The sequence below is a fragment of the Spermophilus citellus genome, assembly GCF_964194105.1.
Source record: "Spermophilus citellus genome assembly, chromosome: 6".
Lineage (NCBI taxonomy): Eukaryota > Metazoa > Chordata > Mammalia > Rodentia > Sciuridae > Spermophilus > Spermophilus citellus.
Genome location: NC_138187.1, coordinates 150960359 through 150976968, shown reverse-complemented (window position 1 = coordinate 150976968; position 16610 = coordinate 150960359). Strand labels below are relative to the sequence as shown.

The 16610-nt window shown below is 45.3% G+C and overlaps 1 protein-coding gene across 1 annotated transcript in view; it reads right to left on the bottom strand.

Annotated features, from left to right (window-relative positions):
• Nucleotides 1-6313: 6313 nt before the first annotated feature.
• The window catches only part of NMNAT2 (nicotinamide nucleotide adenylyltransferase 2), a 138658-nt gene continuing 128361 nt past the window's right edge, over nucleotides 6314-16610 (bottom strand). Inside the window, exons 9-11 of the mRNA XM_081298474.1 lie at nucleotides 7879-7980; nucleotides 7710-7777; nucleotides 6314-6615 (exon numbers count right to left, since the gene is read on the bottom strand). Of these exons, the coding sequence (XP_081154600.1) occupies nucleotides 6513-6615; nucleotides 7710-7777; nucleotides 7879-7980 (273 nt within the window). The 3' untranslated portion in view covers nucleotides 6314-6512. The remainder of the gene's footprint in view (nucleotides 6616-7709; nucleotides 7778-7878; nucleotides 7981-16610) is intronic.

The following is a 16610-nucleotide window of genomic DNA, read 5'->3' as shown; positions in this document are numbered from 1 at the left end:
TGTGAGTGAGGGAAGGATTCTGCTTCTGTTCACATTGACCCCCAAATTCTGATAAATCTGACCACTTTGTTCTGACTTTATAATCCTGATATGGCCTGCTCAATCGTACATCCTACAAATTTCTTGTAACTAACTAAATCCCAGAAAATGTGTCTATATTAATTAGGGTAGATTAACTGCTCTGCCACAAAGAGCTAAAGAAATGCAATAGCTTAAACAGAATACACTATTTTTTTCTTTGTCCCGTAATAGACCAGGTAGGGAGCAGGCTGGCAGAGCGGGACTCCATATGGTCATTTCAGAGGCCTTGCTTCTTATACCACGTGACTTCTGAGGTTGCCTTTGCATTGGGGAGGGGCAGAGTTGTCACCATTCCAGCTGGGCAGAAGAGAAAGAACCCGGAGGAAAGGGGCACGTGGGAGGTCTCTGTGGGCCAGGCCTGCGAGGCTTCACCTTCCCACTAAAACCCACTGTTGTCTGAAACCCACTGTTAGGACCACATCTCACTTGTCAGGGGTCTGGAAGATGCCACCTCTTGGTGGAAAGCCATTTCTCAGGGATAATTCTTCATGAGAGTTCATTATTGATGGACTATTTGTCTCTGTGTAAGTTAGACTCCACATTCTAGGGATCCTGGTGAAGAATCCCGTTAGTTAATAGCCAGGCTGCAGGCCATCAGGAGAAGATTCCCGGATGCAATGAATTGTTCAGGAAGTCAAAAGAAGGTCTTTCCTGACAAATGGGACATGATCCCCCAGGAGAGACTGGGGAATGGACAAGTGACTCTTGGGACTTCCTCATCTCCGAGGACCTGACAAATGGACCCTGAGAAGAAGAGGATGTAGCTTATCCAGGACCTGGCCACTGGTTGCCAGTCTTGGCCTGAACCTGCCAAGTTAAGGGATTTCTTATCAGTATCTAACCTATAGTGAAATATTTCTCATATTTCCCCTCAGAGAGCTTTCTTATTAATTGTGCTATTAGTAGCCATGACTCAAAGTAGAGGAGAAGGGGTTAGAAATGAAACCGCCCATAGACTACAACTTGTCAGTGTATGTGTTTCTGATCTTATCCCAGGAAGTGGTTTCTTTCCAGCACTCGTGGGGAGGCTAGACAAAATGGTAAGAAGATGCTTAGCTCAGTCCAGTGTTTGGAACAAGTCTCAAGGGCCAGGAACATGTTTATCATATCCTAGTGTTTTGCATGGTCATAGGAATGTTATGGGTTCTTGCCGAACATGAAAAACAACGAATAGACTTTTCCTCTGCCTTCTTGTAGCGTTGGCCACACAGAATTTCTTAGGAGATGCAAAGATGTGAAGCATACTTATGGACTGTAAGGAAAGAAATACCTATGTATATGTGTGTTAATTCATACTTAGTGTAAACATTTTAAAGTTAGTATAAGTTAGCAAATTAAATCAATATTTATACTCAATTTTAAACATGTGTCATCATTACGCATTCTTAGGACAGGAAAAAAAAGCAGTGTTTAGGTTTGTGTACAAAGTAGCAAATATAAACTCAAGTAATCAATTTATAAGGCATATCAAGTATCACTAAGATGTGCCACAAAACCCACATGGATACACACAAAGCCAGCTAATCCCAATTTAAGAGGGGAAAAAGGAACCCTAAGAACCAAAGTGATTACAAATTTTTTTTTTTTTGACAAACAAGTTCCTGACTCTAAAGTGAGCTGGCCTAAGAGGGGACGGCCATTTCCCCTCCAAATCACTGCTGATGATTAGCCAGTGCCAATCACCATTTAGACCAAAACCAATACAGGATGTACAACTAAAGATGAAATAAGAATGAATAATTTCAACAGGGTTGAGCAATTAACAAATTATTCACTTTTATTTGCTTACATTGCCAAATTATAATAATTTCTGTCTTAGTTAAGATCTTTCAGGCCAAACTCATTTTGAATTTTCATAAACATGTTTTTAATTCATAAAGTACTAATTTCATTTAAGAACCAAATTTAAACAATCCTAGACCATGTGGGCTAATCAGGATCTAAGATTTCATTTTATTTTTTTAAACTGAGAAAACTTGGGCATGATTTACAAGTCTGCTAATTATTCTTCCTGTTATTATCCTTGGGTGTGGTTATATATACTACTTCTCCTCTCCTCCTCCTTTTTCTTTTATCTTTTTTGGTATTAGAGATGACTCAAGGGTGCTCTATCACTGAGCTCCATCCCCAGCCCTTTTTATTTTTAAAGCATCAGAGCCTCCTCCTCTCCCTCCTCCTCCTCCTTCTTCTTTAAGTTGTAGATGGACACATTGCCTTTATTTAATTTATTGATCTTTTTATGTGCTGCTGGGGATCTAACCCAGGGCTTCACCCGTGCTAGGCAAGCGATCTACCACTGAGCCATAACTCCAGCCCCCCAGTCCTTTTTATTTTGAAACAGAGTTTCACTAAGTTGGTGAGGATGGCCTCAAACTTGCAATCCTCCTGTCCCAGACTCCTGAGTCATGGGGATTATAGGCATTTGTGCCATGTATAGTATCAACTGAACCAGGCAGGAAATATTATAATTATTGTCTCCTATCAAATAAGATTATAAAGAAAAAGTGATTACTTCTCAGAGCAACACACAGGGGAAGGTTCTAGACCAAGACACAAGACTCTAGCAGTAGCATTGTCTTATTTATTAACATAATTGAAACATTTTGCTGATAAAATTCTTGTCCATGACTATTCTAGCAACAAAATTTTACTCAAAATATTTCACTGTGGAAATGGTATTGCAACTTGAATGTAATTTTTATTGATGATTTGATTTCCATAAAGCAAAATTTACCCTTAAAATGGCAGATAGATGACCAAAAAGTGATTAAAAAAAAAAAAAAAAGAAAGAAAGAGAGCTGCCTCCTCCCCATACCAACCCTCAAGACCACGAGGATCGTGCGGAGCTCTGGGCCTGCGACTAGACCAAAAGTGGCGGGAAAGAGCTGTACCTCACTCCTTATCAACTGGAGCCGACGAAACGGACACTCCAAACTCACACGACAAAGAAACCACAGGAAGAGTTAGTTTACAGGGCAGCTACGGGAAAGTGCAGACTGGGTGAATTTGGCAGATGCATCATCACCACCACGATGCTATTTCTAAGGTGTCCTAACTTTATGAGCTACAAAATCAGTCCCTGTTTCCATCCTTCCCATCTCACCTTGTTCCCATCTTCTCCTGCCATAACCTTGGGAGAGATCCTGAGCTTTTCATACTTGACGGTTGCATTTCTGTATTACTCTTTTGATGAATAGAACATACACGATAACATGCTTTTCTCTCTTAGTCCCCTAAAAATGTGTCTGTGTATCCGCCTGGGGAAAGAGCAGATTTGGGTTGTAGTACAAATTTCTCTCTGTCATTCTCTGCCTTTTGCTGTCATTTGATTATTGAGTCTTACTTTCTTCTCGGTTCCACCGGCAAGTTCTTTGATTCTGTCTGAGAAGCTGGAGCTTTTAGAGCACACTGGGGAAGCGGGCTAATCTGAGACAGGAAGATCAGTGTCTCTAGAAGCTCCATCTCTGGTTTCAGGCACTTCAGAAAGAGACTTTCCTCCTGGTCTGATGTACATTCAAGGAAAACCAAAGCCAGTAGCCCAGAGACTGCCTGGGGCTGAGGAGTGTGAGACTAAGGAGACTGCTAGCAGCACAGGGCCCCCAGGGGGCCATTCCTTGAGGAGAGAGTCATTGAAACAAATGGTCTCCCTCCTGCCTGTTCTGACATCAGCCACTTTCAGAAACATGGGAGTGATGCAGATTATTGATAGCAGGAAATGAGGCTCCAGATCCCTGTAGACATGATTAATCGAGGCTCTGACTTTCTCACTATCTCTGAGCCATGCCATAGTACCTTGGATTGGTCTTTATAGGAAGGACCACTCCTAGAAGGAAAGTCGGGGCTTAGTAGTTATCCTGTTGATGCCTGGGGTGCCACTTGAAACTCCATCTTTCTGGTGGTGGCTGTGACTGGGTTGCAGTCACATTGTCCTGGCCTGGCCTCAGAAAGGTTCTCTGATCTTCCCCCAGCAAAGGAAGAACAGAGCAGAGTGGGGAATGGACAATTCTACCCTGAAAGGGGATTCACTTTGCTTTCATTAAAGGAAAGTGATTTTTAACACAACCCCTGTGCCATACCAAGATGTAACCTGCTCCATCTGCTTCCTAGAAATCTACTTCTCCTGTACCTGTTCTTTTCCTTGGTGCATCTCACTCTCCCTCCCACTCCTACATGTCCTCCTGCCCCTACACGGAGGGTACAGAGTCAGCCTGGTTCCTTCTTTTGAGTTGTGGAGTTGATGGGGTTTGTCCAGAGTCCAGCAGAATAACAGAGTGGACCAAAGGAACAAAAGGAATCTTGTCTTTCTCAGGTCTGCTCCTGTGCATCCTCATAAACTCTGTCCATAAACTTCAGGTCCTTGAAAACGCCATGCTACCCCAGGACACTCAGCTCCATGTTTTTGTCTGTGTCAGGAGTCAACGTCCTCTCATCAGGCTCTGCACTTGTCTTGTGACCTTGGACCAGGCACCAATCCCCTGGATCTCTGCTTCCTCAACTTATAGAGGAAAGTGTTGGAGCACATGAGTTCTGATGGTTTTTCAGTTTCTCATTCCATGGTTCCTAACCCAGGAGACATGAACAATATTTCCCTTTCTTCCTTTGAAGGTCATTTCCATAATTCAAGAGCAATACACCTCCTCTGGGGGCCACTCTGTCACATTCCTCTGTTGAATCCATTTCCTTTTCTTGGAGGCAACTGAAGGGTACTGTAGACGTGAAACACGTCCCGAGACTCAGGTCCCACCTGGGGCGTAACTCAGAATAGATTTGGATCAAAGTATACAATACTTGGGGACCCCTCCTCAAAGACAATGAGAAACCCAGAGCTAGAGACTGGATGAGAGACACAGAGCAGGAGTGTGATTTCCTTTGAGTTCTTTAAGCAGGCATGAGTGAGGTGTTGAACACAGTCTGTCAAAATTGTCTCCAGAGAGGAAGGCAGGAAATTAGGGAGGAAAAAGGGGGAAATAGCTTAGTGGCTCCTGATTGCTCCATGATCTCTCTTCCAAGAACCCGTTCCTGTGTCAGGCAGATTTCCTCAGGTGGCACCTGCAGCTGTGGGGCTCTGCAGGAGAGAGGACCAGGCCCAGACACAAAGCCAAGGTACTGCTTCTCAGGAAGGAATGGGCCTCAGGTCTGGGGGCCTCAGCGGAAGTAGGTGAAAATCACTGATTCCCCTCAGGGTAACAGAATGCTTTCCCCTAGGTCATCCTGGACTTACATTACGAAAGAGATCCCAGCCAAATGGGTAATAAATAATTCCAATTAGCAAAGATCTCTACAGTAGAAGGAATTCCTAGCATTCTTTTTTTTTAAAGAAATGACTGGATTATCAGGATTTGGCCTTGCCTGTGTGATTCTTCTCAGATGCAGGAACATGTCTAAGCATGGTCTCCGAGGGCTTAAGTGGTTCTGAAGGTTCTTTGGAAATGCCTGGGCTGGCAGAGAACCCACATAGTGCCATCGGCCACAGCTCACAGAAGTCAATGTACAGATGTCATTGGGAAGTGAGAAGACCATCAGGAAAATGGACTGAAACTAAGGAATAGACTTCAGTTCTGAAAATCCCCACTATTCCCAGCCTCGGCTCCCAGGCTTTAGAACCTGAAAGTCTTACTCTAGACCAAAGGCTGCTGCTGCCGCTGCTGCTTGTGTGTGTGTGTGTGTGTGTGTGTGTGTGTGTGTGTGTGTGTTGGAGAAGCGGAGGTGGCTCAGTCTTCTCTACTGGAAATGGCCCTCCGTGCACTCACTGAGTGCTGAGGCTGGCTATAGTGTCCTATCAAAAGGGAAGTAATACCACGGGATTGTATCAAGACTACAAACATAAAGAACCATAGACACTGATTTCATCCAAGTTCTACAAGAAGTCAACGAAGAAAAATAAATCAATAAAAAGAAAGAAAATGAGCCCTTTGTGGTAAAGGGCATGCTGGGAAGGAGAGAGCCAGAGCCGCCTCCCCAAGGCATGCTGGGAGGATGGGCACCAGAGCCGCCTCCCCAGAGCATGCTGGGAGGATGGGCACCAGAGCCGCCTCCCCAGAGCATGCTGGGAGGATGGGCACCAGAGCCACCTCCCCAGAGCATGCTGGGAGAATGGGCACCAGAGCCGCCTCTCTAGAGCATGCTGGGAGATAGACGCCAGAACATCTCCAAGGACTGCACTTCCCCCAACTCCCACCCTTTCCCCTCACCCACCCCCAACCCAGAGACTAGAGGAAAGTTAGTCCAAAGATGGTGGACTTGGGAATGCCATGGTTCTTTGCAGGTCCCCCACACTGTGGGGGGTTAAGTCAGCAAGTGCGGAGAACAGTCAAAATGAAAATGCAGAGAAACAGAGAGGCAGGAGAGAAACCAGGGGACTGACAGAGACTGGCGGGGCTGGTGTGTCGGTAGAGGACGAGGGGAGGGTGGAGCAGAGAGCTGTGCGGCTGCTAGCCAGAGGCGTTGATGTACAGCTGGCTCTTGAGAATGTAGTCGATGACTGGCTGGGACAGGTAATCCACAACATGGCCATCCCCGTGCTGCAGGGCCAGCCTGCAGGAGAAGAGACAGCAATCAGATGACATCCACATCCGGATTACGTTGGGAACACCGTCTTGGCCTGTCTCTCAGGAAAAAGGTTAATAGTCCAAAACCACATCCCCAGCCTTCCCTTGGGTCCACGTTGGGAAGAGCCCTCTTGTCTTTGCAAATCCTCCCCCACTGTGAAGACATCTTCTTGTGATACTGGGGTTGGACCCCAGGGCCTGGTGCTCTACCACTGAGCTATGACTCCAGCCATTTTAATATTTTGAGACAGGGTCCTGTGATCCTCCTGCCTCAATCTCCCAAGTAGCTGGGGTTACAGGCATGCGCCAATGTACCCAGCTCCTTCTCTTCTTGACTCTCTCTGTGAGCTCATCTATACCCAGAATTTCAATGAACACACATTTGCTCAGTTTTACACTTCCAGACCTCTCTAGGCTACATCTCGCCCTCTCACTGGATGTTTCTACTTAGGGTTCATGGCAGACACTGTTAAGTGGACCCTATTATTTATTATTTCCTTCTTTGTTGTCAATAGAGGCCCCTGAATTGCATCTAGACATTTGGCTGCCAAGGGATAAGGCTGTTTCCCAACCTCCCTCCATCTCTGAGCCTGTGGGATGCAAAGCCAGTTGTATGTGCTGCTCTGAATCAACTTCTTGCCTTGGGCCTCACCTTGCTCTTGCCCAGTGGCTGAGAAAAGTCATCACGGCAGCTGCGGACCAGACTTGGAAGCTCCATGTGAAGAGACCAGAGACCCAATCCCTTTGGATTTCCGGAAGAGGGAACTAAACATCTACCTTATTTAGAACTCTGAATATTGGTTTTATGGCAGCTTCATCTATATCCTTATTAATATCATGTTTCTTGGGCACCTCAAACCAAGAATCCTCCTCTCCTCTCAAACTAGCTAAGACTACCTAATGTACTATGCCCTCTTATAAAAGTAAATGGCTGGGGGCAGATGAGATCCAAAAGAGGGCTGAATGCTGAGGCAGCAAGTGTCTACATGAATTGAAAGGGTTTCATTTGACTGAGGAAAGTTGTATGGACACTTGGAAGCCAATTTGACCAAAGTCTGTCTGACCACGTGTCACACATACCTGCTCTTGGTTGAACTGACAACAGACATGGGATGGTTGATGTCATCCTTCACCACCATGATGTTGTTCTGGGGATAGAGCAGAAAGAGCAGGTTGCTAGCCCCCTCCATTCCTCCCTGGGGAAGGGCCACATCACAGAGATATACCAGCAGGGAGGGAGAGGACTCACTTTATATTTGCGGAGTATTGAGGAGTGATTCATGATTCGATCTGTGTCAGCTGCATCCCGAGGCACCACCACAATCCCAAAGTCCCCAACTATGACCTCCATCTGAGAAAGAGAAAGACAACACTTTGGTGAAAACCATGTTCCCAACACCTGACCAAGTGACTTCTATTCTTCCAAGCAGAACTTCAAACTTTAATCCCCAACTTGCCGCCTCAGCCCCACCAGTCAGCAACTTTAAGTGACAACCAGTATAGTGTTAGCAGAATGAGTGGGAACATTGCCTGGCACCCAGAAGATCCTTAATAAATACTTGTGTGTCCAGACAAGACCTCTGCAATTCCTGAGGTTCCTGTTGAGTTCATAATGGTGCAGAAAAACATGAATGACATATACTTCTCACCCAGTAGACACCCTATGTCCAGCAAAGAGCTATCAGTCCTCAGCTGGGCTCAGGAGAGGGACTAGAGCACTCCTCTCGCCTACCCATTTGAAAGCTGCGGTAGACCCAGGGCAGCCCAAGCAGAGGAGGTATCACTGTGTGCACACATACAGAGACAAGATAGTCATGACTATTACTGGGGTCACTTCTGAGATCACTGTAGTAGAATCACTTAATAAGAAATAAACCCTCCTTTCATTGAAAACATAATAATATTTTTACTTTGTCTTTCTGACTATGGATGCAATACAATCTTAGAAGATCTAGGGTGGCGGGGACAGGGGGGAATGAGATATCTAGGTGGTTACTGTTAACATGTTAGTGTATTTCTGCCTAGTGTTTCCCTCTCTATAGGCAGGTGTCTATATCCACAGTGGGATTTTCATGCAAAAGTAGTCATTTTATCTGCATTTTTTCATGTAGTATTATATTGTGAGCACTTTCTCACATGAATAAAAATTATTTGAAAACAAGTTTTAACAATCTATATATTTCATTGTCTGCTGCAGCAAGACACTCCATGGTATATGAAACCAGCCCTAAATTGTGGGAAGTATACAATTACTTCTGATTCTTTTTTGCAATTGTACATAACACTTTGATGAAGATTGTTATACATAAATCTTTTATCACATCTCTGATTATTTCCTTAGGATAAGGAATAAGATAATTGCATAAAAGGAAATGAACTGGACCTATTTCAAGGTCTTGAAGCATATTACCAAGAGGCTTCCTGGAAATTGGTGCCAATTTTTATTTTCAAAGAGCCTGGACATGATGGCATTTGACAGACTTGGATTAGCGTATTACTGTTTAGATCTTGCCAATTATGGATCCCAGATGGTGGAGGGGATGAGGACATGAGTTGCTTCTAGGCAGTGTAGCTTATTGAGCAAGATCTACTCTGACCGGAAGAGACCCAGATTTCCCCCCATAATTCTTCAAACCACAAAACCAGACATTCTGGAACATCATAACCCATTCTCCTCTGCTAGATCTTCCTACCCACTGATTTCCATTTGTAGGACTGATTTATGGGATGGTGTGTGTGTGTGTGTGTGCCCATATCCTTGGATTTTTTTCCATCCACTTTTGATGGCTTTTCCCATTGCTCACAACTGGACCTAGAATCGCAACTGGAACTTTGATGTGGCTGAAATAAGGCTTTGAGTACCCGAGGAGGGAAGCTGTGGAGAGAAGTTCCAAGTGGGGTGTGGAATATCAGAGCCCTGCCACCCCTACCAGTTGGAAGATACAGAGCATCCTACCACACACTGCATCTGTTGGAGGTATTCAGATCGGGTAAATTGGCATCAGATCTTTTGTCCTATAGGCCAGGAATGTTAGGGAGAGCCAGGGCAGGGAGTTGGAGGGGGCTTCAGCTTCTCTTGCCATTGCTTTTAGGGATTGGGATTCACTATGCAGTAACTGATTCTCAAACTTCGCTGCACATTAGAGACATCTGAGGAACTTTAAAAAATCCCCATGCACAGCTCACACCCCAGAGAATAAACTAGAATCTCTCAGAATTGGACCCAGGGTCAGTATTTTTTAGAAATCTCCAGGTGACTGCAGTGTGCAACCAGATTTGAGAGTCCGTGGTTTACTTACTGAATTAAAACTCTGGAAAAACTGGCATGACAAAGAGACAGAAAAGAGAGAAGAGGGAGGGGAGAGAGGGGAGGAGAGAAGAGACAGCATCCATCCAAAGGACATACCTGGAGGTTCCTAAACTGCCTGCTTAGGTAGGTGTTTCGAGATGATGGGGTGTAGGTTGCATGATGTAGGATCTGCCTTCCTACTGATTCTGAGAGCTGCGTAGATGTTTGATAAACGGTGCATGTGATAACGGGGCTACTTAAAGTGAGCATTTCAGTTTAAAGCTCAAAGATAACAGCTCAGGATGGCATTGAGTCCTCCTGGGGGAACTGCCCTGTACATGACACCTGCCCAGCTACTTCTCTCCACTCAGGATCTAATGACCTGACACCCAATGAATAATTGTGCCAGGTTGCTCTGTGGGTGGCAAGCAGATGGAGACCTAGCTGCCTGAGATGTTTCTCGTTTCTAGAAACAGGTGGCAGACTTGCCCCTAGGAATCACAAATGGGTGAGGGAGACAGGGTTCATGAAAAAAGACCCCTAGGTTTTAGCAGCTTCTCTGCAGGGCTGCAAGCCTGCTCCTTCGGCCAGACAGTGGGGAATGGACTTCATTTTCTTGCTGGAAGAACAGGGGCGCTAGGTGCTAGGGTGGGTGAAAGGTGCCCTCATTGACGCCCACCTCCCTCGGGGGCTTAGAGATCTGTTCCACCCCCACCTCTGTCTTCACCAGGCCTCCAGACACCACCGCCCTCTCCTGAGCATCCTCCTCCTCTTCCTGGCAGCTCCTTTTTGGCCTCCCTGTGTGGATTCCTCCTCCTCCCTCTGACCTTGAATCACTGGACTCCACCAGACCTCAGTCCTTGGCCCTCTTTCTTTTTCTATCAACACTCACACCCTTAATGATTTCATTCCATTTCAAAGCTTTGGAGACACACTAAAGGCTCTCGAATTAATATTTCCAGCGTAGACTTCTTTCCTGAACTTTAGACTCATGTGACAGCTGCTGTCTTCGCAACATGCCACTTGGCTGGGGTATCTCAAACTTCATACGCCCATGAGCCTGTGGACCTGCTAACACAAATAAATAGACAGCTCTCCCCAAAGAAATGCTTTTCCTAGAGACCTTTTCATTTCTTATAATTGCTCAGAGCAAAGACGTTGGCATTTTCCTTATTTCCTCTCTTTCTCCCACATCCTACATTCAGTCCCTAATATAATCCAATTAACTCTATCTTGAAACAAAATGTAAAACTGCTCATTCCTCACTTCTACTCTGTTCCAAATCTCCTCTGGTAGCTGAATAATGACCCCCAAAGACACCCAGGTCCTAATCTCTGGAACCCATGACCTTATATAGCAAAAGAGACTTTGCAGATGTGATTTAACCAAGAATCTTGAGATTATCCTGGGTCATATGGGCAGTCCCTAAAGGCAATAACAAGTATCCTTGTAAGAGGGAGGGAGAGAGAAATGTGACACAGGAGAAGATAATGTGAACATGGGGCAGAGAGAGTTTTGAAGATGCTATACCATTGTACTTGAAGATGGAGGAAGGGGCCCGAGTTAAGGAATGCCACAAATGAAGCTCTGGGAAAGTCAAATGGATTGTCCTTAGAGCCTCTGGAGGGAGCGCAGTCTCACCAATACTCAGTTTGGGCTCTTTGAAACCTATTTCACACTTCTGGCTTCCGAACTAGAAGATGATAACTAGGCATTGCTTTAAACTATCAAGTTTTCAGTAATAGCACCTAATGCATCTCTATTGCCTCTCACTTGAATTGTTCTGGTCTTCCCATTATTCTCTTGCCTTTTACGGTCTATTTCCAACATCCAGACTGATAATATTAAAATATAAGTCAAATTCTACTCCTTCTTGGCTCAAAGCCCTTCACTTAAATACCATCTTTTGGGCAAATGGCCACACTATTTAGACTTGCACCCCTTGTGCACCTATCCCATAGGTCTAAATTCTCATGAGAGTTTCATTTTCACATTTTTGGGTCTCTGAGCAGCACCACAGTGGTTGGCCAGAACAAATGCCTTAGAGGAGGCAGCAAGAGTGAAGCCAAGAAGAAAGCGCTGGATCCATTTTCTAAGAAAGATTGGTATGATGGCACCCGCTATGTCCGATCTAAGAAACATTGGAAAAGCACTAGTCATAAGGATTCAAGGAACCAAAATAGCATCTGATGGCCTCAGGGGTTCTGTGTTTGAAGTGAGCCTTATTGATCTGCAGAATGATGATGATGCATGTAGAAAATTCAAGCTAATTATTGAGAGTGTTTATAGCAAAAGCTGCCTAACTCATTTTCATTAGCATGGATCTTACTGGGGACAAAATGTGCCCCATGGTCAAAAAGTGGCAGACCATAATTGAAGCTAACATTGATGTCAAAACTATGAAGGTTATTTGCTTCATCAGCTCTGTATTGTTATATTACTTAAAAATATAGCCTGGGCTAAGGATGTAGCTCAGTGGTAGAGCACTTATTTAGCATGCATGAGGCCCTGGGTTCTGTCCCCAGGACTGACAAAAGAAAAAAGAAAAAGAAAAGAAAAATTAGCCAAGAATCATGTACAGAAAACCTCTTATGCTTTGGCCTGGGCTACGTGTTCAGAAGATCCTGGAGATGATGGGATTCATGACCAAAGGAGTACAGACAAATGCCTAAGAAGGGGTCAATAAGAAGAATCCAGAAAACATTGGGAAAGACTAAGAAAAGGCTTGCCAATCTTTTAACGTCCTCAACATCTTCTTCATCATGATGTCTTTGTTAGAAAAGTACAAATGCTAACGAAGCCCCGTTTGAATTAGAAAACTCACGGAGCTTCATGGTGAAGGTAGTAGTTCTGGAAAAACTGCTGGAGACGAGACAGCAGCTGAGATTGAACAAGCCAATGGACATGAGCCAGCAGCCCAAGCATCTGTTTGAAATTCAGAATTTTGATACCGACAAGAAGTCTTATTTGTGAAAAAATAAAATGAACAACAAAACAGACTCTCCAGACCTCACCCCAGGGATTTTGAAATCCCTCCCTAATCCTTCAGCTGCACACCTGCCTGTGGGGATTGTTACTGTACATCACACAACCGGTGGCCTAACTGCTGTTACTACTAACACTCTGGCTTGATTTGGGGATAAGCAAGTACCTCAGCATCTCTGGAAATTCCAGCAAAAGAATCCCCTGACTCCCGAAGAATGGTCAGGGCAGACATCTGACCCCAGGAAGCCCAGGGTGTGTAGGTCCCTGGAACTGAGCTCTTGCCCCAGCACCTCCTGCCGACCTGGAGAGTTCTCTGTGGGTCTTGCCCTTGGGGTTGGGGAGGTGAAGGGAGTAGTCAATGCAGCAAAGCCCTCCCGGCTGGCAAATCCCATTCCCTGCCCATGTGCCCTCGAACTGCCGGACCTGGGTGGGCAGGCTCAGGGCATGGTCTTCTCTCTGTGCAGCACACAATGGCCCTCTCGGTTTAGCCCTGGCCTGCGTCAGCCTCAGGGGTGGGGGGCTGTGCCATTCATCCTGCTTCGACTTCCTGCTCAGGCACAGCTTTGATCATATCTTTTCATTTTCTGGTCAAAGGTTTCCCAGGGGAGATAGGGATGGCAGGGAGGAGAGGAAGTGGGAGGGGCAGACCCTGCTTCTCCAAATGTGGGGAATCTGAAGGAAGGATATGAGACATGTTGAGGCAGGAAGCAACTTGGCCTTGGGAGAGAGGACACTCGGCCCAGGCAGCAAATCTTTAGGAGAAATGTGGGGTTCCCATTGTGACTCCAAGAGGCGGGATTCCAAAGCCTGCCCTGCCGAGCTTCAGGGATGCTTTGGGTGGGTAGATTCCCTGTAGTCTTAGCCAGACACCTTCCTGGACACTAGGGGTGCAAGGATGGGCAGGGTAGAAATGACTTCCTCTCTAGGCTAGATCACTATCTAGTGGGTGACATTAAATAAAAGGTCATTTTCAGTTGTATCTACTGTGATGAAGGATGGGGCAAGTTACCTTCCATTGGTGACTAATATCTTGTGGTGGCTAATGGATTATAGGTAACTGTCAAAAGTCTGGGCCACAGGCGGCACAGGTGACAAATTATCCTATGGGCTGCGCTCCTCCAATGGAGTCATCTCCGGTACCCCGTCATTGTTTTCATTCAGCAAATCTGTACTGAGTATGTGGTAAATTTGTATTGGTGAACTGGGCACTGTTCTGGTGTTGGTGAACAACACAGGCATTCACTCGTGGACCTTACCTTTGAGTGGGAAGCAATAATAAACAGATATATTAAAAAAGAAAACATTTGGAAGATATTAGTACAATATTGATACAGAATAAAATGGCCTTTTTTTTTTTTTTTTTTTTTGGTAAGGGGGATTTAACTATGGGGCACCAGTCCTATTTTGTATTTTATTTCTAGAGACAAGGTCTCATTGAGTTGCTTAGCACCTCGTTTTTGCTGAGGCTGGCTTTCATCCTCCTGCCTCAGCCTCCTGAGCCACTGGGATTACAGGCGTGGACCTTTAAATTGCAACTTAAATGAGAAAGGACTGGGCCCTGGGGCTGTCTGGGGAAGAGGCCACCATTCTGCAGAAGCCCTGGGATGGGAAACTGGAGCACAGAGAGGCAGAATAAATAAACAAGGACCAGATCACAATGAAGATGGGATCTTGTTCCTATTGCAGAGAGAAACCATTTGAGTGTTTTTAAACAGGGTTCAAGAGAATCTAAGATACATTGACTTGCCCTGGCAAGTCTAACTGGTAAGATCATCATTCTTAGATCAGGGTTCAGAATCCTGGCCTTCTCTCCCAAACACTTCTCTCTTTTCAAGATACAGAGCCTTGGGCCCACTTGTGTGTCTCCAGAGAAGGATGGTCAGGGGCCATCAATGAGAGGAGGAAACATTTATTAAAATATCAACCATGAGCCAGACACAATACTAGGAGCTTCATTTACTGTCCCTTAGTCCTTATAACATAACCTCTGTCTTCTGAGACGTGTGTCTCCATTCTCATTTCATGATGAAAAAAAAACAAGAATCAGTGAGTTGCGGTGATGTGTCTAAGCTGCAGCTACTAAGTGAATTTGAACCCACTCTGATCTCCCTTAAGGACACTTTCCATTGCTTCATGCCTCTTCTAGATCCATTGAGAAGATTCATATTTTAAGCCAGGGGCTGTGGCCCACACCTATAATCCCAGCAACTTGGGAGGCTGAGGCAGGAGGATTGCAAGTTCAAAGCCAGCCTCAGCAACTTAGCAAGGCCCTAAGCAACTTAGTGAGGCCTTGTCTCTACATAAAATATAAAATGGGCTGGGGGGATGTGGCTTAGTGTTTAAGTGCCCCTGGGTTCAATCCAAAATACCAAAAAAAAAAAATCATATTTTAGTGTGTTGAAAAACTTGTTTGGTTTAAAAATATTACAATTTGACAATAGGCACTCGATCTTATTTGATCTTACTTTTTTCTACTAGCTTACCCTACAGTGAGTTCTCAGTTCATTGCTCCACATCACCCCCTAGAGTATACAATGGTGCATTCTTCTGAGTGGATTGAGAAAGGAGGCACAGAGAGAGTTTCCAGAAGCCGCCCGCATGTGGGGAGCTTGGAAGCAGCTGCTCCATCCACCTCCATCCACTGCAGTGGAGAAGCCCGGAGCTGTTCTGGCCCTCACACTTCTCTGGCGGGAAGGTAGGCTGGCATGGGCCTACTTTGCTCATGGATGCTCTCAATGCAAATGCAAGGAGGAGCCTTCCAACGGGCTTCCCACAGGAAATCACCCGCACTCCCACTGCCAGTTTGGGAGTGTGGGAAGGCAGGGGTTTCCAGACTCAAAGCCCTGAAAACCAACTGCATCTTTCACATGAGAACAACCAGAATCCCCCAGGCAGGAGCTGAGGCTCCTCCCCCAGCCTGTGAATTCAGCAGTGGGCTTATCAGTGGGAGGGGAGCCTAATCCCTGGGGTAGAAGAGTCCATTAGGCCTCCCCACCGGAGCTGGGCTGTCTGATCAAAACCATCTGAGCCTGAATCACTGAATGTTTGTCTTTGCTCCATTTATCTAGGGGCCCTGGGATTTCTTGTGGAGTGGCTAATGCCTGAGGCTCTTCCTCTGTTTATTTTCTTTGGTTGTTCTCCCATAGCTGATGGATGTAGGAAGCAGTTAGCCCCTGATGGGTTGGCTGGAAAAATGTAAGGTGCAGCCAATTAGAACCAACCTGTGGAATGTCTTTAAGGAGTGCAAAAAGAGAAAGGGGAAAAAAATCAGTTCCCTCACTAGCTGATTTCTGGTGCCTGATGTTCCACCTTGAGAGTTTCACTCCTTTGGGATAAATATTGAGGCTTGCTTATTTAAAATGCAAATACCCTTGGGACCAGCTAATACAGGTGATCGGTACACTTGATGGTTTTTGCCTGCTTCCTCAAAAGTCCATACCTTTCCAAGTAAAGCCAATAAAGACAACCCTATTTCAACCAGCCAGAACTTTATAGCTGTATGCTCTTGGACAAGTCATGATCCATTTAAACCTCAGTTTCCATATCTCTAAAACAGAAACAGAGACTCCATTTCACCAAAGTGCTCTTAAATGAGATAACCCATGAGATACTCCCATTAGGAAGTAAAGTCCATGGTCAAAAACTTTGTTTTGTTTTCTCTGTTACTCCATTTCTAAAACAGTGCCTGTCACATAGTAGGTGTTCAG